The sequence below is a fragment of the Ptychodera flava genome, assembly GCF_041260155.1.
Source record: "Ptychodera flava strain L36383 chromosome 3 unlocalized genomic scaffold, AS_Pfla_20210202 Scaffold_25__1_contigs__length_14229661_pilon, whole genome shotgun sequence".
NCBI classification, from domain to species: Eukaryota; Metazoa; Hemichordata; class Enteropneusta; family Ptychoderidae; genus Ptychodera; species Ptychodera flava.
The window spans coordinates 5,144,623-5,168,993 of NW_027248279.1; the positions used below are offsets into that span (position 1 = coordinate 5,144,623).

General features: G+C 37.8%; 2 protein-coding genes across 4 annotated transcripts; both read left to right on the forward strand.

Annotated features, from left to right (window-relative positions):
* Positions 1-1,129: 1,129 nt before the first annotated feature.
* LOC139125667 (fucolectin-1-like) lies at positions 1,130-11,995 on the forward strand. 3 transcript variants are annotated; one of them, XM_070691767.1, is made up of 7 exons: positions 1,190-1,265; positions 3,570-3,716; positions 8,604-8,750; positions 9,108-9,149; positions 9,378-9,404; positions 9,948-10,184; positions 11,670-11,995. In XM_070691767.1, exons 1-7 carry the CDS (start codon positions 1,244-1,246, stop codon positions 11,888-11,890), a joined length of 843 nt encoding a protein of 280 aa, XP_070547868.1. In that variant the 5' UTR covers positions 1,190-1,243; the 3' UTR covers positions 11,891-11,995. The 3 variants fall into 3 exon arrangements, with proteins under 3 accessions (XP_070547869.1, XP_070547870.1, XP_070547868.1); XM_070691768.1 differs by lacking the exon at positions 3,570-3,716 and having other exon boundaries at positions 1,130-1,265; XM_070691769.1 differs by lacking the exon at positions 8,604-8,750 and having other exon boundaries at positions 1,189-1,265.
* A 1,526-nt stretch (positions 11,996-13,521) lies between these two features.
* Positions 13,522-24,277, forward strand: LOC139125652 (uncharacterized). Its single transcript, XM_070691750.1, has 7 exons — positions 13,522-13,887; positions 18,771-20,001; positions 20,605-21,096; positions 21,245-21,330; positions 21,557-21,620; positions 22,266-22,520; positions 23,153-24,277. Exons 1-7 carry the CDS (start codon positions 13,861-13,863, stop codon positions 24,022-24,024), a joined length of 3,027 nt encoding a protein of 1,008 aa, XP_070547851.1. The 5' UTR covers positions 13,522-13,860; the 3' UTR covers positions 24,025-24,277.
* The last annotated feature ends 94 nt before the right edge of the window (positions 24,278-24,371 follow it).

Sequence of the window (24,371 nt, forward strand, 5' to 3'; positions counted from 1 at the left end):
CATACATACATACATACATACATACATACATACATACATACATACATACATACATACATACATACATACGTACGTACGTTCTATTTTACAATTTTCGTAATGATTGCAATGTCGTTTTCCATCAACAGCATGGCGGTCAATTAGTAGAAGAGAGGTGACAGAACGATATGATGACAATTGATTGATTGTTTTAAGCATTCTTTTTCCGTTCAATTTGGTTATTGTAGGAAGGACGACTTTTATTCAAAAACAACAATGTTGCCAATTAATAAAGGGAGAGGCAGTGGACGAACAGGTGCCCATTGCTTCATTTGTGACAGACTGACGCGAGATGCAAATGTAGAATATTCCGGTGAGAGTTCCGAAGACTAAATTTTAAAAGTCGTAATGGCAGGGACATAATTTACTGTGGTTTGCAACGATCAAGTTTTTCTTTCTTTAAGTCTTTGTCAACAAATAGCATTTTGAAAATGTTGAAACAATGTTATGGCATTATTTTATAGAGTGCCATATAAAGCAAACACTGCGTGAATGTCCAATTTTCTTCCAAATAGGCTAAATATAATTGTTACAACCAGGACGACAAAACTACAACGTAAATATCTTACTTTCTCCTTGCCCAAATTCCTGTATAAATACCTGTGATCAAGTGTGAACAGTCACATAGACACCTATTCACTGTGATACATACATACATACATACATACATACATACATACATACATACATACATACATACATACATACATACATACATACATACATACATACATACATACATACATACATACATACATACATACATACATACATACATACATACATACATACATACATACATACATACATACATACATACATACATACATACATACATACATACATACATACATACATACATACATACATACATACATACATACATACATACATACATACATACATACATACATACATACATACATACATACATACATACATACATACATACATACATGTGTATGTATGTATGTATATATGTATGTATGTAACTTTCCATGTATGTGTGTATCTATCTATGCATCTATTTATATTTTTATGTAATAACTATTTTGTGTGTAGGTATGTATCTTTTAATTTATCATGTTTGTGACTGACTTTGATTACTTTGTTTTTATTTTGTGTGATGTACGATTTTGCACTGCAGGGGTTCTAAATAACTTATGTATGATATTCCTCTACAGCACCTGAGCCAAAAACCGAGATGAAAACGCAGCCACCTCCCGGTAAGTTACGTTTATTAAATATTGAGTCCTTAATCTGTTTTTAGATCTCATTGATATCATTTTCATCCAAAGATTGAGTTCTGATTAAAAACATAGTAGCACTGGGCTCATCACACCAAGGTAGTATTGTTCAAGAAACAGGTCAAGAAACAGGTAGTACTAGAAATCATATCGTTTTCAGCTGCAAACACCTTGCTGGCGCGTTCGTTGTTGACTTTGTCAAATTTAATCTGGTGATAATCTGGTGACAGCGTCCACAGCTTAGTAATTTACCCTTGCTTACTTTGGCCATGACAGCTTTTTCCCATACAAATTTCTGCAAGAGCTTTTGCCAGCTTAATGAGTTCGTGGGTGTGTGTGTCAATATGTACTGACTGATAACAATGAATTTTAAATTTGGCGCCTAACCCAAGCATGGCCAGTGATAGGACAGAAACGCCGTTCCACTTATCACGAACACCCCCACCAAGTGTAACATTTTGTTTATCGAGTCCTAAACGCTATGTTCAGACGTGAGCTGAGCACAATCACCTGAGTTTTCTATAGACAAAGCATAAAGAAAATTTTCACTGGCGGTAAACACAGTGTCGCATGACTATAATATGCTTTCTCAAAGAAGTAGGTCTTTAGTCAAGATATTAAAACTTCAGTACTTAATGCTGAACGAATATGACTAGAAAGTATATTCCACAAGGAAGCAGCAGCATTCAGCTGTGCTGTCGAAGCTCTCGTTTTCCCGGTCGAATTTGGATTGCAACGGGACAACTCCGAGTTGTGTGACGGAAAAAGAGTTTTTCCGTCGCAACGGACGAGAGCTATGGCTGCTGCTACAGCGACATATGAGAAAGAACGATCATCATAATTTGAGTCTTGTTGGTTGAATTTAAGAGAAACTCCATTACTTGAATGAACAGAGAGATCTGAATTCTGGTTTAGGAAATCGAAAACTTTTGTGTATACACAGTCCCTCATAACATGACTAGTTGGCAATAGTGTAATACTGTCAGTAAAATTGTACTCGGGTTCATTGGAGGAGAATGGAGAAAATTGAGACATGATTCTTGAAGTTGGCCGGCAATGTTAGCCGTGAGTTGCGTGCAGCCTCCGTGTGTTCCCGGCGTTACACGGGCTAGCCGGCATGTGAGCATTTTTTCTGTTTGTCTGTGAATAAGTCAGCATATCAAAATTAGACTTCAATATATCAATATTGGACGACTGACCTTACACTAGGCTTACATTAAGGATAAAAACAAATAAATAAAAACGGCTAAGTACAAAGCTGGGATCGAGGTACAGGCTTGGGTACGGGCGGAGTGAATCATTGTCCCCGGGAACGCTAGCGCTTACAAACAGGCAAAGTTGGTCAGTTTTTGTTTTAGTGTTATGTCCAATTGGCCGAAATGTTTTGCACCTGTGAATGCCGGACCCTTGTCCATAACAACGGAGAAAACATCAGTTTTGTAGTCATTCAAGTCACTTGAACTGGACAAATGATACATGTCATACCGTCTTACCGATCGACACGATCGCAAGCGTAGCACTCGTCGCTGACGTGTAATGCATACCATACAATGTCAGCTTAGAGTGTACGGACATACGCGAGCGCGTTCATGTAAGCTTATGGCCGTTGTTTGAGGGACTGTGGGACTTAAATACTCGAAATTATCGTGTGTCGCAACGCATTTCTTTTCCTTTTCAACCAAAAATGGTGACTTTGTTATTTTAAAACATGACATGCACTTTTAATAGTTCGCTAGCATCCATTTCAACTGATTGGAAATGGAAACATCGTTTGGTGTCGCCGTTCTGAACTACCGAAAATCCAGTCGTTGTGGACTGACCAGGTGGGAATGCAGAGAAATACTTTAACCAAGTGTAGAATTTGGGATAGAGTGGGGATAATTTGTTTGCGTTCCTGTCAGCCTTATCCGAAGCATTCTTTGTAGTTTTATCGCCCTTGTTCACGCTGAATTTTCATAGACGTGGGCACTATCCGGTTCTCGGAGCCTGGACCGGATAGTGCCCACGTCAAAATTTGTATGGCCAAAAGCTGGAATGGCCAATTAGGCACTCAAACTCATCAGATAATAGATACAGCATGTTGATAAAACGTTAACGCAAGATTGTCAAGGGCAGTGCTAAGTTTAAGACCAAAACACCAAAGGTTGGTAGAATATATCTTTATTAGCAATACAACGAAACAGTCTTACCCACCCCTGGGGACGGACACGTAGGCATCGCCCTGTGATCATATTAACAATGAAGCGTTATTTTTTTTCTTTTCACTTGTTGCACTGAATGAAGGACCTCGAGCATGCAAGGACCTTGTGGAGGTTTCTGACCGAGTAAGTTGTGGATGGGGAGGTATTACACAGAAGGAATGCGAAGATAGAGAGTGTTGCTTTGATTCTAGCATTCGTGATGTACCATGGTGTTTCTCCATACCAGAACGTAAGATTTTTCACATTCTTTATAGAATATTTATTTATCTGCATCATATCATACTGCCTCCAACCCACCCACCCACCTACGTAAGTACCTACCTACCTACCTACCTACCTACCTACCTACCTACCTACCTACCTACCTACCTACCTACCTACCTACCTACCTACCTACCTACCTACCTACCTACATACATACATACATACATACATACATACATACATACATACATACATACATACATACATACATACATACATACATACATACATACATACATACATACATACATACATACATACATACATACATACATACATACATACATACATACATACATACATACATACATACATACATACATACATACATACATACATACATACATACATACATACATACATACATACATACATACATACATACATACATACATACATACATACATTCATACATCACAATTCACTTGTGTTGACAAAGCTATAATATTGTTTATTTAAGCAATAAAGCACACCCAGCGATGGTATACCACGAGATTTGGACCAGTTCACGACATATATGTACGAGCGAAGCTAGTGCATATATGTCGTGAACTGGTCAAAATCGAGTGGTATACCGTCGCTGGGTGTGATTTATTGCTATTATATCATAACAGTATATTGAAAGTCTGGCGGGCAACGTTATAAAAGGACTTTTTCTCAAGCTGAGAGCTAGTGCGCATGTCAGCCGTGGTATATCGCCAATATACCACGGTTCTTTTCGCGTCTCGACCAATCAGATTGCTGTATTTGCACCATCAATATACTGATATGACATAATAAATATTACAATATAATATTTAATAAACAATATTATAGCTTATTCAATAGCAATGCATTTTGACGTCCAACATTCAGATTATCACTGATAATGTATCCAATTATGCTGCACTATTGTTCTAGATATTTTCAACGAACGTCTACAAATTTACTGGTATTGCCAAACCTATGAAATGATAGCAATAATGTACCCCCTCCAAATCCATAATTGACAAAATTCAAGAGGCACTGCCACTTGGTAAATTATTTCGAACACATTTTTTTAATGCCAATGGTCGAAATTTACGTGGTGACTGCGCGCGGATCGCGAGATACCGATAAAAACATGTCCTCAAAAAAGTAAAAGTTTGAATTCCGATGGCCCACCTAAATTCAACTTCCGAACATCGAACGTTCGGCACTGGTGCCATTGTCAACTAAGCTATGGAGTACGATTCTACGCTGACGCTGTTGTACGCCACAGTAGTAATCGCGTCGGTGATCGGTTATGCCCCGTGGGAGAAAGCTGAGTCTTACTGACTTGACGAAAAAACGGAAAACAAAGTTTGCTGTTTCCACCAGAATTCGTATAGGTGAAGAACACACTTACGTGCGGTTGAGCGGCCGCAGCGTGGTATGCATAGACGCATACCACGCGGCGGCCGCTATAACATGTATTGAACCACACCTGACCACACGTTACTGTGTGGCAGACGACAAAATGTAGTCATCAGAGGCGGCTAATATTTTACACGTAAAAACTGATATCTACGGTTAAAAATATAATACAACTGATTGAGAATAATGAAAACGACAAAAAACTAAAGAGAAGTTTTAAAAAAGAAAACTTAACTGAGGTAAAGGCATAATGTTGTATATAAAGTCTTGTCAGTGGGAGGTTGTGTCGTTCGAACTTATTATGGACTCCCTAGAATATCGTCAATCAGCACAACGACAAACCTTCGGTGGACTTCGGGTCATACACTGAAACGATCGTAAAACTTCGTGATGCGAAAAAACACGTTTGGGAAAGGACATGTTTTTATCAATATATCGTGATCCGCGCGAAGTCGCTACGTCAAATATCAACCGTTGGCATTGAAAAAATGTGTTTTAAAAATGTTACCAAATGGGAGTGCCACTTTAAGCTTGATGCATTATTATTATTATTATTATTGTACTTGGGCCTCAGCCCAAGTACATTTGTTTTCATTCCGTGGGAAAAAACTCTGTAAGGTATAACCATTTCTGGCTGAGACCAGGGAGGGCAAATGCCTTGGCTTCATCTTTCTTGGCATAATAAATGGCGTAATGATGTTAACTGAATGGAAGTGCTGCTCTCAGCCAGTCTTGAATAAGTGAGATGTGAATATTAATGCTTCTCTATCTGAGTTTTTGCCACAAAATCTTCTGAATATAATCAAAATGTGCATCGAAATGCAACAATTAATGCACCCTCCGTTTCCTATGCGATGGCACGACCCTTGCTACACCCACTGGACGAGCCAAAGTGGGAGGGGTAATTTCAGTTTGGTCGAACAAGAGGGCTCGAGACCAGAATTTAACATTTAAACTTGAAACATGTTTAATCACTGACAAGATGTGGACTAGTTTTAATCAAACTAAAATTGTGAAAACGAAAGGTTTTATATCCCGGATACAATGAAAAACATTACGACTGGAAACTGTACCCCCAGTTGAGAATAGTAATGCCCACAGCGATGGAGAACACTTATCCTTGAGCTGAGAAAACCAGACCGTCATTTCGAAATAGAGCTGCAGATTCGAGAAGCTCGTTCAAAATAGCTAGGTACACCCCATAGGGGTGGTTTCGAGTTTTGAGGGCAAATTTCGCCTCCTTCATATAGAAATCGTACGTTTGTTTTTCCAGGAGAGCACACCATTTGACACAAAATTTGCATGTAAAGGGGTCGCCAGTAAGCACGTGGTCAAATCTGGCATAAGAAACAATATGAAATGTTGGGTAAAGCCAGTCCAAAATAAACTGATTTGAACTTTTGTGTTTTGTAATTTATACTACTGCAGTAACATTACCTTTTTTGACAACATCACACAATGTAATACGTTTTGAAACTGAATACTCCGACGTATTCTGTGTCTCCTTTGCTAAAAAATACGGCATGCCGATTACCATGTAAGGAAATGATGACGTCAAGACCGTGACAGATTTGTAGTGCGTTTGGTCCTGGATCGATGGTGCACGAAGTTTTGTCAAGGTAGCTTGTGTATTTATTTCCTAAATGGGAGAGATTAGGGTCGATCTAAACGAAGGCCGAAAATGTTATGATACTCTAAGCGAGCTGAACTCTACGTTCCAGTCTTTTATTCTTTTTTCGTAAATAACCGTCGATGTCGGCAACTCTCTCGCTAGCCCTGCGTACGATGCTGTGTACGCTGTGTATTCCCTGTGTGCGTTCCTAACACACAGCGTACACTGCGTACGTACGCAGGCTAGCGAGAGAGTTGCCGACATCGACGGTTATTTACGAAACAGAATAAAAGACTGGCATTTTGGAAGCGATCGAGTAGCTGAGGTAGGCAGGGATACGACTTGGGCCCAAGAACGCTGAATTTCGGCAGTAATTTGGCTTTTTACGTCAAGTCCAAAAATGGATTTGAAGTCACCAACTCTACGTACGGGTCTTTGCAGGGCTGTGGTGAGCGGGGCTATTAGCTGTAGCGGAACACACAGCATCGTACGCAGGGCTATCGCTAGCCCTGCGTGCGATGCTGTGTGTTAGCTGTAGCACATAGCATCGTACGCAGGTAGGGGTCAACATGGGGTCGCAGCCATGTTGCCTCAAAACTTATTTCTGTCTGCACTCAAAACTCAAAAATGTCGGATATGAACCTGAAAAATCGATGCAATTTTGTCAAACTTCGGCGAAATTTCAGCCTATAGACAAAATTTCATCTAGGTAAGGTAAATTTACTGAAATTTGATCGACAAAATAGAGCTAGAGGTCTGATTTTTGGTATATAGGAATAACTTAGCAATACAATTATGACAAAATGTGACGTGACCTCAATGACCTTTGACCTCAAATATATATATTTGTCCCCAACTCAGTAACACAAGTGCTACATTCTTCATATTTGGTATGATAAGACACCTTATGACACCACATATTGTACCTCATTAATTATGCGCATATCTAATTTTGAGCGAGCCAATAGAGCTAGAGGTCTGATTTTTGGTATATAGGAATAACTTAGCATACAATTATTTTGACAAAATGTCACGTGACCTCAATGACCTTTGACCTCAAATATATATATATTTGTCCACAACTCAGTAACCACAAGTGCTACACCCTTCATATATGGTATGATGGGACACCTTATGACACCACATATTGTACCTCATCAATTATGCGCATATCTAATTCTGAGCTGGATGTCCGACTTTTGGTATATAGGGATAACTATAGGGTAAAAATCTAAATATGCCCATCTAAATATTAGACATCTACCATCGAGAACAAAAGAAATTTGCTGTAATTTGAATATTTAAGGAGTTTAAGCAATTTCCACTATAAATAAAGAACCCCTGCCTCAAACTCCACAAAAGTTGCTAGACATATTTTGCCGTTGTCATATCATTGCTTCGTTTAATAACCAGTTAATCAAATGCCTAATTGACAGGAGGAAATTCAAGACCATATTTGAATAGTAGTATATATTGTCCTCAAAATTACTCTCTCTCGGCCCAAGTACTCATTGCCTTCAGCAATACTGCCTTGTTATTATTATTATTATTATTATTATTATTATTATTATTATTATTATTATTATTACTACTACTACTACTACTACTACTACTACTACTACTACTACTACTACTACTACTACTACTACTACTACTACTACTACTACTAATACTAATACTAATACTAATACTACTATAATAAATTCTACCCGCATAGTTTTCCTTGTACAATAATTGCCATGCAAATGTCATTCAAGGTTATGACCTGAGAATAATATACTCAGTAATTATTTGACGAATGTCTTCTCGGATCATGTTAACAGTGAAGCATTTTTTTTTTCTTTTCACTTGTTGAACTGAATGAAGAACCTCGAGCATGCAAGGACCTTGTGGAGGTTTCTGACCGAGTAAGTTGTGGATGGGGAGGTATTACACAGAAGGAATGCGAAGATAGAGAGTGTTGCTTTGATTCTAGCATTCGTGATGTACCATGGTGTTTCTCCATACCGGAACGTAAGATTTGTCACATTCTTTATAAAATTCTTAATTGTCTACATATACATACATACATGTGTATGTGTGTATGTATAATTTCATTCTGCGTCTACATTTACCGCAGATGGAACTATCTATACCTGGCAAACATGAATTTAGATTCATTTCCTTGTACTAACTAACTATCTATGTATGTGTGTAGGTATCTATGCATCTATTTATATTTTTATGTAATAACTATGTATGTGTGTAGGTATGTACCTTTTAATTTATCATGTTTGTGAGTGAATTTGATCACTTTGTTTTTATTTTGTGTGATGTACGATTCTGCATTGCAGGGGTTCTAAATAACTGATGTATGATATTCCTCTACAGCACCTGAGCCAAAAACCGAGATGAAAACGCAGCCACCTCCCGGTAAGTTACGTTTATAAAATATTGAGTCCTTAATCTGTTTTTAGATCTCATTGATATCATTTTCATCCAAAGATTGAGTTCTGATTAAAAAACCTAGTAGCACTGGACTCATCACACCAAGGAAGTGTTGTGCAAGAAGCAGGTTGCACTAGAAACCATATCGTTTACAGCTACATGTCACGTAGGTTTGCTATGCATACGTAATTTCGCTATTTCTTAAATTTTCAGAGGTGACAACGATTCCGACTACTCTAGGTATGGTACCACTTTTAAGTTTATATTCTTGAATAAATATAGCATTGCCACACACTATCAAGCACAAGTTTGTCTGAAAAAGCACCAACCGCGTATTTATCTGTTCAAGGCTCAGAACTAAGCGAAACGAAAATACTACATTTTAAGAAGAAGGCAGGAATGGTGACATGAAAACTTCATTATTTGCAGCAGAATATTAAGACATGTACAGTGATGCATTTGACCGTACGACTTTATGCTGTTAGTGATTAATACCTTTGACTCGAAGAAACTTTCTCCAAAGCTATATTGCAACGACTCAGGGATGATTTTCACTCTGCCTTATATCTCCATACAACATAAATGGACTTACTACAATGTATTTATGATGTGAAATGCTGGTCAGCATTTTTCCAACCATAGCTATTTAATTGTCAGCACAAACTTTTGTCTCGCAGAATATTTCACAGTAGGTTGATATTCAGAGATGATTATCCGCACTTGTGTTCCTTTTGACAGCCATTCTCCTTTCAAGCAACCGTTTATATTTCTCTTCTTTTTAAGCTTGCGAGCTTCCAAGCGGTCTGAAAAACGTTGCTGTGGGTAAGGAAGCTGATCAAAGTTCCATTAACAAAGGCGCTGGCGCTGATAGAGCAGTCGATGGTAACAAAAACAGTGACCTGAAAAAGGGCAAGTCTTGTATGTGGACGAAGAAAGAGTTCGAGCCGTGGTGGAAAGTTGATCTTGGACAGGAGTATAGTATCTATGAGGTGGTGATCACTAACAGACAGGATTGTTGCCGTAAGTACCGTTTGATATAGAGGGCGGGCTGGTGAAGTCATTAATAATATGAATGACCATAAATAAAGATACATGATTTCGAAGACAACAAGCTTGCCTCATTTTAGACCAACTCATTGTTTTCCACACACACTTGCAGCGAAATTACAGTAAAAGGTCATTCCCTTTTAATTACTTTTTCGTGAGTATTGTTTGATATGAAAAAATATTGGTCAACTGTGTACAGCTTGCAACTAAACAAGATTAAACATTCAGTCAAAATTTTACGCAATTGTACCAAAATATCAAGTTGGTAGTATGTAAATCTCGCTAGGCATTATTATCTATTCAGACATGCATGGCCATATATAACACTAGTACTACTACACAAAGTTTGCACCTCAAGCAATATTTTCTAATGAGATAAGGTTATCATTGCAATGTTATTATTGGTTGTAGAAAAGGAAAGGAATACGAAAGCTCTAAACGTCACAAAAGAAATCATCTATTTGCATTCAGCTAAGGGGTAATAATAAATAACACTTTTACAGTTATGTACGTCCTCATCTTGTACACTGACTTTATGCAAATATTCCATATGTAGTTGATATCACAAAAAATCAATAAAGCGACTTTTATTTGTCCCTTTAATGGACTAATTACCTTCAAGATTTCAACGTTTTAGTCTGGCCGTAGGGTGACGTAAATTGTGTGAGGAAATGGGAAAATGAGGTGCATTTATGATAAACATGCAGTATCATTCTATGATTAAGTAGTTGAATGAAATCGTCAAAACAGAGTTGTATACTTCTTGTTGAGCTGGTCTGAACCGTATATTGACATTCTGGCGTGAAGTGTCAAAGAGGATTTATACTGTTTCTGAGAGCGCGAGCGTGTTTTGATAGTGCCGTATCAATAATATATATAGCACGGCTATTTTCATATCTCGGTCAATCAGATCACTGTATTTGCACTGGTCCATCAATTTACTGGTATGGTACAGTTAAAGATATAATAGTAGATCCAATAATATGCTCATGATGAATTTCTACACCTCACTATGAAAAATAATTTCTAAATGTCAAATAAGGGGATGCCATGGCTAACGGGAGCACATGTAGGACACATAAAAAGGTATACATGTTATTTAATGCAAGCAAGGTGGACTAATTTCGAGTTGTGTAAGTCATTTTCTCAAACACTTATGCAATAGGAGACTGAAAGAGCCGTCGCTCGAGGGCGCTCTCTACTGGGGGAACGTGAAGACCTTCTTGATCGACAGATCTTTCAGTCTAATGCAATAGTAGTCTGGATCCCTGCCCCTTTCTACCGCGGTAGAAAGGGGGCAGGGTATCAAATTGCTGCGGATCCGTAGCCCTACCACTCCCTTTGCTGGTTGTGTTGGGGGACTGTGTGGTAGGGCTACGGAACCGCAGCAAGGTACCAAACTAATGCACTATCTACCAACGAAAAATGTCTGACTCGTGTTATGTGGTTTTCTTCTAGCCTTCCGCATTAAGAACGCTGTAGTACGTGTCGGTAGCAATGCAAATGTTGAAAACAACCCTGTGTGTGGACACCAAGTCCTTGGCAAGAGATCACGACAGGAAACCATCACAGTGCAATGCGGATGTGAAACCCCAATGAGAGGGCGCTATGTCAGTATCAAGTTGGCCGACAAGACACAAGTGTTGCATGTCTGTGAAGTGGAAGTCATGGCCTTATGAAGTGCAAAATAATATCAGTGTGATACGGAAGCATCTATGGGAAATTCGAAATGTTGTCTCTTCTATGTATTGAAACTTGAGGAATAAATGTAATTGGGCGCAGTATCAGTTATTAAGTGTTATTTTTTACGCCCCCTCTCTGAGATTCCATTTAAATATCTTATATATGAAATTGTAAAACATGTAGAATATACAATTGTGCAGTTCTCGGTATCACAAACTTTTACAACACCATGCAACGTGGTGCATCATAATTAGGGAAATAATCTACCATATTACAATAAAGCATCCTCTGGTAATATTATATGAATGGAATTAATGTAGACAATATTTAGTCCCTTTACTGTCTATGGTTGCACGATGGAAGACTAAGTAACGTGTAAAAACGGGCATTTGTTAGGGCTGTCACTGTTAACAATGCTGCCACACTTACGTGATAATGGTATGTTCCAAACTGCCACTCATTTAAAAAAGTATTGCTGTAGGACTTCAAGAATATCATATTTGGCATTTTATTTACTAACACTGGCAAAACTTGGCCCATTACTGGATCTGTACCCTAAACCTCTTAGACACAACACTGTGGATATTTCCATGAATTTTTGTCAGTTGCAATAATTGATATAAATTCTGTCGTCAAATTCACTCATATTTATGTATTCAAATTTTATGAATATTAGGATACATGTACATTGTAATCAGATGATCCTTAAGAACTCAAAATCCAAATTTGATACCTGGTATCTGACATGTGATTCCTGGACACAAGACTCTTGGCCACAATCTCAAAAAAACCTCAAAAATACTTTCACACCAATTTAATGCTTTTTCAACCAAAACACCGCACCCATTGTCCCTCCCGACATATGTACCAAACATCAAAGTAATAACTCTCCAATCAATATACCTATGGCACTTTATGAAAAACCATATTTTTCTTGTTCTGCTTCCAACATGTGCAAATCTCCATTCTCACGTAGATAATCATCCAAGCATTCCACATTTCGAAGCAGGGCACATTTAATGAGGACATTTTTCAGTTATGAGCTCCACAAACTTGGTCTACAGACAGACTGATGGATGAATGGGCAGACAAACAGACATACACAGACTGAGAGAGTGATAAATGGCCCCTAGTGTGTCTTGGCCCATTGAGAGTGACAATGATGTAACAAACAGCTGGATAAATTGATAAAAAAGTAACATATACGGGCACTCATGATGAATATGTCACATCAATTTGATACGTTTCTTGTCTCCTTGCTATTTCTGTGATGATTTTTAAGACGACCTTCTGGAAAAGTAGTTTATGATAGACAAATATGATGTCGTCCGTGCGTAACTTTTGGCGTTTCACTTGAAGCGCAGCCCTTTCTCAGTCAAATTTCACAACATACATCACAAGCGCGTCTCATTGTACGCTGTTATTTTGTCTAAGAGTTGGGGGATAAAGGTCATGACCTGTATTCACCCGCATTCCTGTCCGCGCTTGGCGGAATAGTATACAAAAGGCTGTGCACTCGTCCCGCATATGAATCAGTTTCAAAGGGGTTAGTGTATAGTGGCAAAGTCACTGTGTACTTATGATACTCTGTCAATAGAGTCAAACTTTTTAATAGCCATTGCAAAATAAAATCCTCACATGAAAACTATTTCAACTTCATGTCTTGGATGCACCAAGAATGTCTGCAACTGGAAGTAACATGTACAGATGAAATTTCAGGTCCAGGAGACCCTACAACCATTAAGCTTACCTCCGTGTTACAACTGAGCCTGTTTGAACTTTACCCTTGTGTACCACTTTGACGATGTATGTACACGGACTTTCTATGTGTGCCGGTTACTGATATTTACAAGCACTAGGCTGGACACTATCTACCGTTCACAGACTGACGAATTACTTCCTTCAGCTACAATTCTGACACTGTTATATATCTCCTCTCTGTGTGTCTTATCACTCAAGTTCAAGTATGCAGTCTACAAGACTCGTAGAAAAGGTGAGCACTTAATTTCTATTGTGCTGGCAGTGGCCTGTCCATGTCCTAAGTGTGTTCGAGATAATAGTACGACGCCATTTTTATTCGTGTACACGGGCAATTTCCTTCTACAGTCACTCGAATGTAAAAATAGTAGATTTGAGTAAGATTTGTGAACTGAGCCTGTAACACGTCGCCAATATTTAACACTTTCAAGACTTTCCACCGTCATCTGCGTAATTTTAAGGTATTGGGATTTATAAGGAACGTGTTCCTTATAAATCCCTCGTTTTTTTCGTTTTTTCTCTCTTCATATCAGGTCAGATGATCAATAAAGTAAATAGTTGAGCAGACTAAAATACATGCTTATATTATAATGAACAGATAATGCACTACAAAACAGGCAGTATTGTAAAATAAATAGTCCTATCGTGGTAGTTTTCTTAATTAAGCTTACAGGTGATTAAGCACGAGAATATACGTAAATATATTAAAAAGGTCTATGTAGGAGTTAGTATTGTGAACGATAGTGTCCATTTCTGACCAAACACACTATTCGTCTAAAGTCAATCGGTTTCCATTCCTTCGAGTTCACATTTACGACGGCTGGAATACTTAGCAGGTAACTACATGTCTACAATACCCTACAAAGCATGACATAAATCTTCTAAACCAAGACTACAGTGTAAATCATAAACTCAAGCGGAACACTCATAAAATGCATGACCTATTTGGTACACTTAACTGGACTCAAATGTATACGTAGATTTATAAGCATGACATTATGAGAAGAGGCTATCGTCCGTTGCAGACCTGATTTATTTTTAGTATTAAAAACTCATACCATGAAAAGAAGTATTCATAAAATTAGTATGCACGATAGACATGTTTATACACACATGTTTTTCACGACGGCCACATAGGCAACCTCAGACTGACGCTTACACGTACAGACGCCTGTGTTACACGCGAAACAGTGACAAGCAGTTTGTTTATGTCGCTGGACCACAAACATCACATACAGACCCCCGAAATGCCTTGCCAATCTATAGTGTACTCAAAATATCTGATAATTTTTGCATACGAAAAGGAAGAGCTTGTTATGAAAGCTTGTTATGAGAGCTTATTATAATGACCCTAGTAATCCAACAGTGTGGCAAACGGCCCGTTGTTGGCCAGGGGCATGAAGTATGACGTCAGCTGCAGTACATGTCGATAAGTGTCAAACGGTAGATTATTCAAGTATTTGGCTGTCTCTGTTTTTAGTGTTTTTTTCCTTGATAATATTTTGTATTTCTGAAATTCAGTCACAAAGGCTCCTTCCATGGTAAAACAAAAACGTAGTTATTACTTAAAAAGAAGCATCTGCATGTCTGCTTACAAACTCTTGTGTTGCTAATAATGTAGCCAGTGGAAGGGAAACCCTGTTAAAATAAAGGAGAGTATACATCTACAGTTTACTCGACCACAACGTTCACTGCTGTCAAAAGCTTGAAAAGAAATATCAATGGGGCAGACACAGAAATGTGCAGTTGTCTGCAAGTCAAACTCTTAATGAATCTCGTCAGATATCGCGAGATTCTCAGCAGTGAAAGTCTGACACTGGTGGCGCTGTACCCACGCTCGCTAACAGGTTACTCACTCGTATTAGGTAGGTATGTATAGTACCTGTATACAGTATATATATATACAATCAGAAAAGAAAATAAAAAATAAAAAATTTGTCTATGGTTACACTAAGGTTTTAGAAAACAATTAAATCGATAGTGAACATGTCTTTTTGAAGCAAAACGAGGCAAGAAGTGAGAGAACAGGCTAAATTAGTAAGAGTAGTTTGAATATGAACCTTCTTTTAATTTTCAAATTCCTATTACCTCGCATATGTTGATCTTTGATATCTGTGCTGTTGCCAAGATTAGTGAAAAGCATGTGTACCTACCGGGATTTTAATTATTGAGCTGCTGATATATGAGGCCGACGAAAATGCCGGAGCTATTTTCTCTCAAACACTCACAAATTCTGTGATGGTAGCACTAGCAATCAACTCGGTAGTATCAACAGGGAGAGAGAGAGAGAGAGAGAGAGAGAGAGAGGGAGAGAGAGAGAGAGAGAGAGAGAGAGAGAGAGAGAGAGAGAGAGAGAGGGAGATCTTAACGTTCAAATAGGCAAACGATACCGTTTGAACATCCCATCTGCTGTACGACATAGGTCTATTGACTAGTGTAATGTTGATATTGAAACAGGACATAATAGCCTTATCCATTTGCATTTTAAATGATATTTTCATAATACATAATCCAGTCACGCCTAGTTGGACATCAATTAAAACAGTAAAGCTTCGTTTGTACCTATTCCAGATAAAACAAACTCTAAAGACAAAAACGACGAGCCAAAAAGTGATTGGGGGACTTATAGCAGGTTTATTCTTATTTGCATCCTGGATCACCAGGCGTTATACACACATGAACCCAGGGGCTGAACAGGAAGCGTGAGCTTATTTCTGTACCAAAAATGGTGTATATTCTCTGTCACAAAATATACGCTGCACTATGATTGTTGTGGAGGTCAGTGATGATGAGAAAGAGAATGCGCGAAGTGCTGGTGTTACTCTCATTCCACCACGTAGGAAGGAATCATTTGATCCTCGACGATATCCTCTAAATTTTGATTGGTCATTACACCATGAAATCTATTAAGCTTATCGTGAAGTTCATGAACTTGAAAAATTCAAGTATGTAAAAAGTAGTCCGTCATTCTATAACTGCAGATGCTACAAGAGATATTTCAAGATGCAGAATTTCTGTTGATTATGGAAAATATGGCTCATTATGTTAGAGTTATTTACTTTCACTTCCCGATAGTGCCACAACTTCACTTTTCCCTATGAAAAGTTAGGCGGAAGTGACGTAGAGACCTGTACGCAGCCAGTTGACACATGTGACAATGACATTAGCAGACGTACACCCGTTCGCACTTTAGGAAGATATGGGTCGCTGCCAGGCTTCTAGATGCAATCAACGACTCGGCAAAGCGATCGTGAAATTTATTTTTTAGAGTGCCAACCTACCCATAGATGATCAAAGCTAATTTCTTCCGCTTCTACTTTTCGATACGTATTTATCGTGCCATAATAACGATAGGCTAATTGTCGACGTCTTGGACAGTTCGCTCTTAGCAGAATGAAATGCTCACTTCTATTCTCGTGGGAATTTCTTCATTTATGTCTGTATCGTTTTTATCTGTTGTATTTCATGTTAATGTATACTTTACCTGTTCAAATAGATTTTCCAGAATACATTTGTTGGATTTAAAATAAAGCGTAGCAGTTTTACTCGAAACAAACCTAGTTCGTGTACAACATTTTGTTACACATGAACATGGAGGTATTTTGCGACATCGAGGAACTGTTTCTCGTACATTACATCGCATGCCTATAGATAGTAGAGTGGAGAAGTCAATTTTTGCTTTATGTTTACTGTTCACCTTGGAATAATTTAAACATTAAACTATTTCCCGATAGTTCAGTGTACCTTGATATAGCAAAGTTTTATGAGAAGAAAAGTAGTATTATAATTTTAGCGTAGCATTGCGGTCACTTTGTCCAACATCAGTAAAACCACAGAAAAAAAGACAGTCTGAGATAAAACATAAGCTTACGTGACTAAATACAATGAGACATCTGCTGACTTTCTTATTTTCGTTGATATTTCCTTTAACACCTCTTCCGTGATGTTTTTCTGAGTCGACCAGGAGAAAGCAATCTGGTCGATCGACACCCGCGACACATTTATTCGACAACCTCTCAAAAGAGCCATTTCTCCGGGAAATATATGGGCCATTTTTGCACTAAATAAACTGACTTCGCATCAATGTTTATTGGCTAAAATATTTTCATGATTTTTTTCGAGTTTTTGTGACGAAATGGTCAGCTGAGAGAGCGATGCCCCATATCACATTAGACTTACAGCCTTTCTTTCACACTTTGTACGAAATGTATGCATCGTTTTGTTGAATAGAATTCGAAGTAAACCATCTGGTAGATAGCTGCTTTGAATCATTTGATGGAATTTCTCTGCGGGCAAATCATACCTTTTTCTCACGATATCATGAAGATATTCTAAATTATATACATTGTATAATTTTTCACATCAGTGGTTTTTCTACATTGAGAAAAGGGGTACTCGCTGGTAATGCTTACGTCCTGATTATCGGAAAAAATCCAATAGCAGTGCTTTGATGTCGAAAGAAAGTTTCAGAAACGGCAATTTTCGAAATTCTCCTTGATCCATGGATTTCAACTGTGAACATAGTAACAAAGACTCGTGCTGACCGATAACGGTAGAAAACCACATGAGTTATTCGATGAATAAGGAATGATCGACATCTTTGACGCAGTATCACTGTACGCTTTACGATATCTAGCTTTTTAAGGGGAATGACGTGTAATCAGCAAACATCCAGAAAAGTACACTGATAATCATTATACATACTTTTATTACCGTAGCTACTTTCATTCTAACAAATTGTTCTATGGGCTGATGACGGTTATCAGACAGAAAAGTTTAAAATTATTCCGTTATCGGTCAATTTACTGTGATCCATCGAAGGCACAGTTGAACGAGACAATAATTGTGTGTTTACCTCATTCCATTGATCTTTCATTCTTTCATGTTCTTTTTCAAATACTTGTGTGGCTTCATATAATGTTGTTGGTTGTTGGCCGTTAACTTTGACTCATTAGCAGACGGTCGTCTATGTCGTTACGTCACTTCCGCCTATTTTGAAGGCCCCTAATCCGCGCCCAAATGAGTGAAAGTGAAATAAAACACACGTATGTCGCCTAAATTTTCACCATATATTTTATTGATTTCTTCTTATTTACAAGGTGTTGTTTCCCTTTTTAGGCAGATGTACCAGGAGTGCTGGTTGTGTTTGACAAATGGGACATTGAAAGATATGGTTTTGCACAATTTCAAAGAAATTTAATGCAAATTTTTGCTAGAAAAAAGGGCGAAGGCATTAAGGTCTATTTCACCATACTTGATGTCACTGTAAGTGAATCTCAGAAGAAGGATGCAGAAAAGGCTGGTATTACTTTAATCCCTGCTAGAAGAGCTGAACACCTTGACCCTGAGTCTGATCCTATAAATATCCTGTGGCTGTCTTACCCAGCAGGTTACTATCCTCAGCTTAAAGATCTGCCTAACATTCAATATGTGATTGGTTACGCTCCAATGACGGCTAAAGCTGCTGCTAATATCCGCAGGACTGTATTCCCCCAAGCTAAGCTGTACCAGATCAACGCAGTTCATCCTGATTACCATACCAACATGACAAGTGAGCAAAAAAGTACACTAGAAGGAGACATGCTAGACATTGCCAGGGAAGCCGATGCCATGGTGTCCATTGGTCCCAGTATGCATGCTTACTTTGAAAATGCATACAGGGCAATTTCTGACAAGTCAATTTCACACATTGAAATTCTGCCAAAAGTTTATGACTGTTTCCAGAAACAAACCATCGAACTTCAGAAAGATATTCAACAGCATGTCATATTGTCGTATGGACATGTTGACTGTCATGCTGATATTATGAGTGACTACAGCAAGATCGCATCCGTACTTGGTGAGGTTGCAGCAGCTCAGGAAGAAGTGTGTGGTCATTCCATAAAATGGAATATTCTTGACGTTCCAAAAGAGTCCATTGATAAAAGGGAAAAGGATCTGAAAGAGTTAACTCGCTGTGGCTTCAAATTAGCTAATCTTAAGCCGACAGCTACAATCATACAACTATTGACCCATCTTCAACAATCTCACCTCTGTGTCATTGGTTCGCCTCATTCAGACTTTGGCTTCTATGGGTTGGAGACCATTGCAGCTGGATTACCAACGTACGCTGACAGAGACTCTCAGTTAGGGAATTTCATCATCAAATACTTTAAATCGTACAAAGACCTCTTCCTAGTGAGAAGTGAACAAGAGTGGCATGACAAAGTGATGGCAGCAGTAGAAGATACTGAAACAGCACTAAAATGGGCGAATGAACTCAAGAAAGCATACTTAGAGTGTAAAGAGGTTGACCAGAGCTATGATAGATTTGCTGCTTTGTTCACAGAAGAGAAGGCACCGAGTGAAGGTAAGTATGTTTAGAGAATTCATGAGTGAGAAACTATACATATTTCGTAATCAATTAATAACGTCGTCAATGTGTAAATACCATATATCTCCCATGTAAATACGTTGTCATAGCACAGCATAGCAATATTGATAACTTACTGGTTAATTTAGCATCATAAGCTAGGGCACTTGTCGTGTTATTATCAACACTGCTATTACTCAAATGATGTTATGACTTTGTTGTTATTGTCTTTTTCAAGAATACCTGTTGTTTAAACTACACATTATAATACGTTTATGTTCAGCTCAATACATTTACAGTTCAAGTTGCATGCAATATCCCTGGCCACATTTAACTAAACATTAGGAGTATATGTGAATAGATATGCCATATTTCAAGTGACTGGCCAGGTAGCATTAATCTGAGTTGGGTTGTTTCCCCATTCATTCGCAATATTCTTCACATTGCCCAGTTAAAATGAACAAAGTTAAATTTAACAATAAAAACACTTTAAAAGTGCCCAACCGAAGAAAAGATAATAAGCAATTTTTTCATTCAGATAGTATTAATCAGAGAGAAGGTAAATATTGTGACAAACAGTTATTTCTTTGTGTCAACTAGATTTTCCTGTAACCATCGAACTAAATGCCCAACCGTGGAAGCAGCGCTTGAAAGAGCTAAGAGAACAACGGGAAATGGTGTCAAGGCAACGACCAGATGATCAGACTACACTCGATGCATTGACACAGGAGATTCAGAAAATATCTGAAAGTCTTCTGAGGTGCAAACAAACCTTGAAGAGAAAAGCTGATCAAATAATAGAAGATGGGATTGAGGAGCTGAAGAGACTCTGCTGTGACGCAAATGTTGGAGTGAATCAGGTGACAAAGATCACGATTGGATCGCTTGGAATGTTAATTAATTTCCTTAGTATTTTAGGTCTTTACAGATTCAAGTCAAGTGTTCAGACTGGGAGATTTGCTGAGTTATACGAACCATGGTTGATAACAGATGAGATGAGAGAGATTGCTGCAAAAGTGAACTTACCCCTGAAACTGCAAGTCACATATGACGAGAAGAAGTTTGATGAACTTGACGTTTTCTTCATTAAACGTGAGTTTCTTCACATTTGTATTAGTTATATAAAGATAACCAGAAACTTCAGCTAATCTTCATGAAGGTATTAGTCCAGCATGTGATAAATATGATCAACTGTTGATAATACAATTGCATGAATCCAAGTTTTTTCTTTGTACGACAGGAGATGGAGGCATATCTGACTTCTTGAGGCATGTTGGTGATGAAAATGGATACGGATTCTTAAAAGGACCTGAGTCAAGCCTCCTGGTAAAGTAGTCATTACAGGGTAGCACAATAAAATAGAGAACTATATTTAAGCGATCAAATTAAGTTATCATAGTATGCAGGCAACAAGGTTGCCTACAAATATCTGACTAGATGCCAAAGATATCTCATTGAGCAGTGTTTGGTTTATTGTCACCAGAAAAAAACAAACAAAACAGATCATAGTTGAGGAGTTCAGTTATATTTATTGGATTTTGCTTTTCTTCAGGTGGAACAGCAATCTCTACCCTCCAACAAAGCAAATACTAACATTGAAGAGAGGATTCCACTAGGTAATGTAACCTATGCCACTATGCTACTCTTTTTGCCATACTCATTTATTGCAGTCTTTAAGAGAGCAACATTTCCTCACACATATTTATCTTAATCGACCCTATGAATTATGACGTCAAATGCACTGATTTTGGAATGAAAGAAAATTTCATCATAGAAAACTGAAAACATTCGGATGTCACACGTAGCTACAATTTCTGCTAGTTTTAAGGCTTTTTAATCTTCATTCAAATAATAAGCAAATACTTTAACTCAACTGCAACATGCAGTAGATGCCACACTACAAAATGCTGTTCCACATTCACTTTATTTCCTGTAATAGAAATCATTTTGTTAGCCAAATGCTTTTTTCTTTTCACTCAATTCCTTCTCAGAACCACTACAGTGCAGTTGTTTCCATTCATATTAACATTGATATACATTTCATGAGGCTCGTCAATTAAAATATCCTGTCGGTACTTGGATATCGTGCACTACCATTTCTGCTGGAATCATTTAGACGACCAAATGCTTAATTCATTTCATCCCTTCATTCTGAGAACCACTACATTGAAGTTGTTTGCATTCATATTAATATGGGTAGATACATGTATTTCATTTGGCTGATTCATTTGTGGTTAATATTTCATTGTGTAATTTTGCAGCCAGGAGACTGGTGTTTTTCAAACTCGACCAATTACTGCAGAGTCAGCGAGTGACAACACAGTGGTTGGCACAAATTCTCAATATTGGTAACTCAGCAGACATTAAACACATCACTTGTGATGTTATACAAGTACCAGTGGAAGTAACAGAAAGGATCCGGCATATCCTGTTAGCTAAGCAGGAGATACTTTCTTTGTTGGGAATAAGGGCATTCCTGGTCACTGACAGGGAGGGTGGGCAACTGATAACAGAAGGTAAAGTGACATCTAAACGTTTCCACTTCTTGTACTTCTTGCAGTACAGAGAGCTAAATTTTGATTACTTTAAGTAGCCTTGTCTTTATTTCTTATCACAGTTTGCCTGAAAGATAATGCTTACTTACTAGAAAATGTGAGTGATAGTCCGTTTCCATAACTTTTCTTCTTTTTGTCCGTCTCTGAAATATATTAAATATCCACGTATTCTGCTCATAAAATGCGAAATGGGATTTTCATGCTCAATATACTCATTTTTGTCACAGAAGTTACATTTTTTACTATGCACGATTTCAGTTGTCAAGAACAACATGAAGGATTCTTGTTACAGCTAAACACAATTGTGATTAGATTATCCATAATAGTTTGATAATGTAAACTGACATTCAGCAAAATCACACAACGATGGAACAATATACTGCATAACTGGTGAAGAGTGCCATTATTAGGACATTGGTATCTTTCATTGTTATCAGCTCTATGTACAGTGGTAAAGTTTTTTTATATGATTAGAAGAGTGCTGTTTTAAAAGAAATAGAACAGGGTGAAAGTTGTGTGAACATATTTTTAAAGTATCAATTATGATCACATTATTAACTTTATAGCATAATACGTTTTCACTTCTTCAACAGCCCTAGATGCACAATTTGAAAAACACGGCACTAAAGTTTCAGCAACAACAACCACAGACAGAAGTTTACTTGTTAGAGGCTTATTGCTTTTCGATACCGGTCACTCAAAAGTTGATAGCTGTTGTGATTTGTACTTTCTAGATTTAGAAGAAATAGGCACACAGAGGTATAGGCAAACGCAAGTTCTGAAAGCTCAGGAAGATAAAGAGAGAGTAGGAAAATATTCGTTAGAAGAACAGCATAAGAAAACACTGAAGGAGTTAGACAGAGCTATTAAGGAAGTGAAGTATCTGAAAGATGAGTTAGATGACACTTTGAAGAACAGGGATGAGATAGAAAAGCAATGGGAAAAGACTGAGCAAGAAGCCAAGCTTTTTAAAACTCAGCTAGATCAAGTGAAAGAAGGAAAGTCAGTGTCAGATAAACTGAGTCAGGAAAGACTTGAAGAGTTAGATAAGGTTGAGAAAATAGCATCTGAGAAAGTCATTGAAATAGCATCTCTTAAAAAGAAAATACAGAATCTAGAAACAAAACTTGCTCAAAGCAGTGATTTAATGACAAAAATGAAGGCACAACTGTCAAATGCAGAAACAGAACTTGCTGAGAGCAGGGATTTAGTAGCAAAGATGCAGGTAAAACTGTCAGATGCAGAAAATAAGGCTTTAGAAAGTGACACACTGAGAGATCAATTGGACAAAACAAAGAAAGAGGTTGCACAACTGATAGACCAGTTAGAGATAGCTGTACAGGAAAAGGATGAGATACAAGAGGAGCTTGACAGAGGGAAGAAAGAGAAAAGTCTACCACAGACTGCGGGTACAGAGACAAGTAAACTAGAAAAGGATGTGAAAGGTAAACAAACACTGCTTTAATTTCTATAAATAGGGCTTTCCACTCACTGATTCAGTCCAAAAGTGAATTGCATACCAACAATTGTCATGAGAAAGAAACATTTTGAAATATTCGATGCAGTTATCAGTTAAATTGAGGCAAGGGCTCTTACCTCATATGTAAGCAAGTGAGCATTATAAGCAACACTCCTATAAAATGTTGTTTATGTCCATGCAAACCGACATAATTTTCCAAATTTCCTTTCAGTGTAATGATATGCGTAAATTGCCTTTAGAAGTAGTATTCACCTTCATACTGATGTCAACAGGTAAATGAAAACTGCATAAACAAACAACTTACTTTGATCAAATGAAGCATTAAAGTTTGC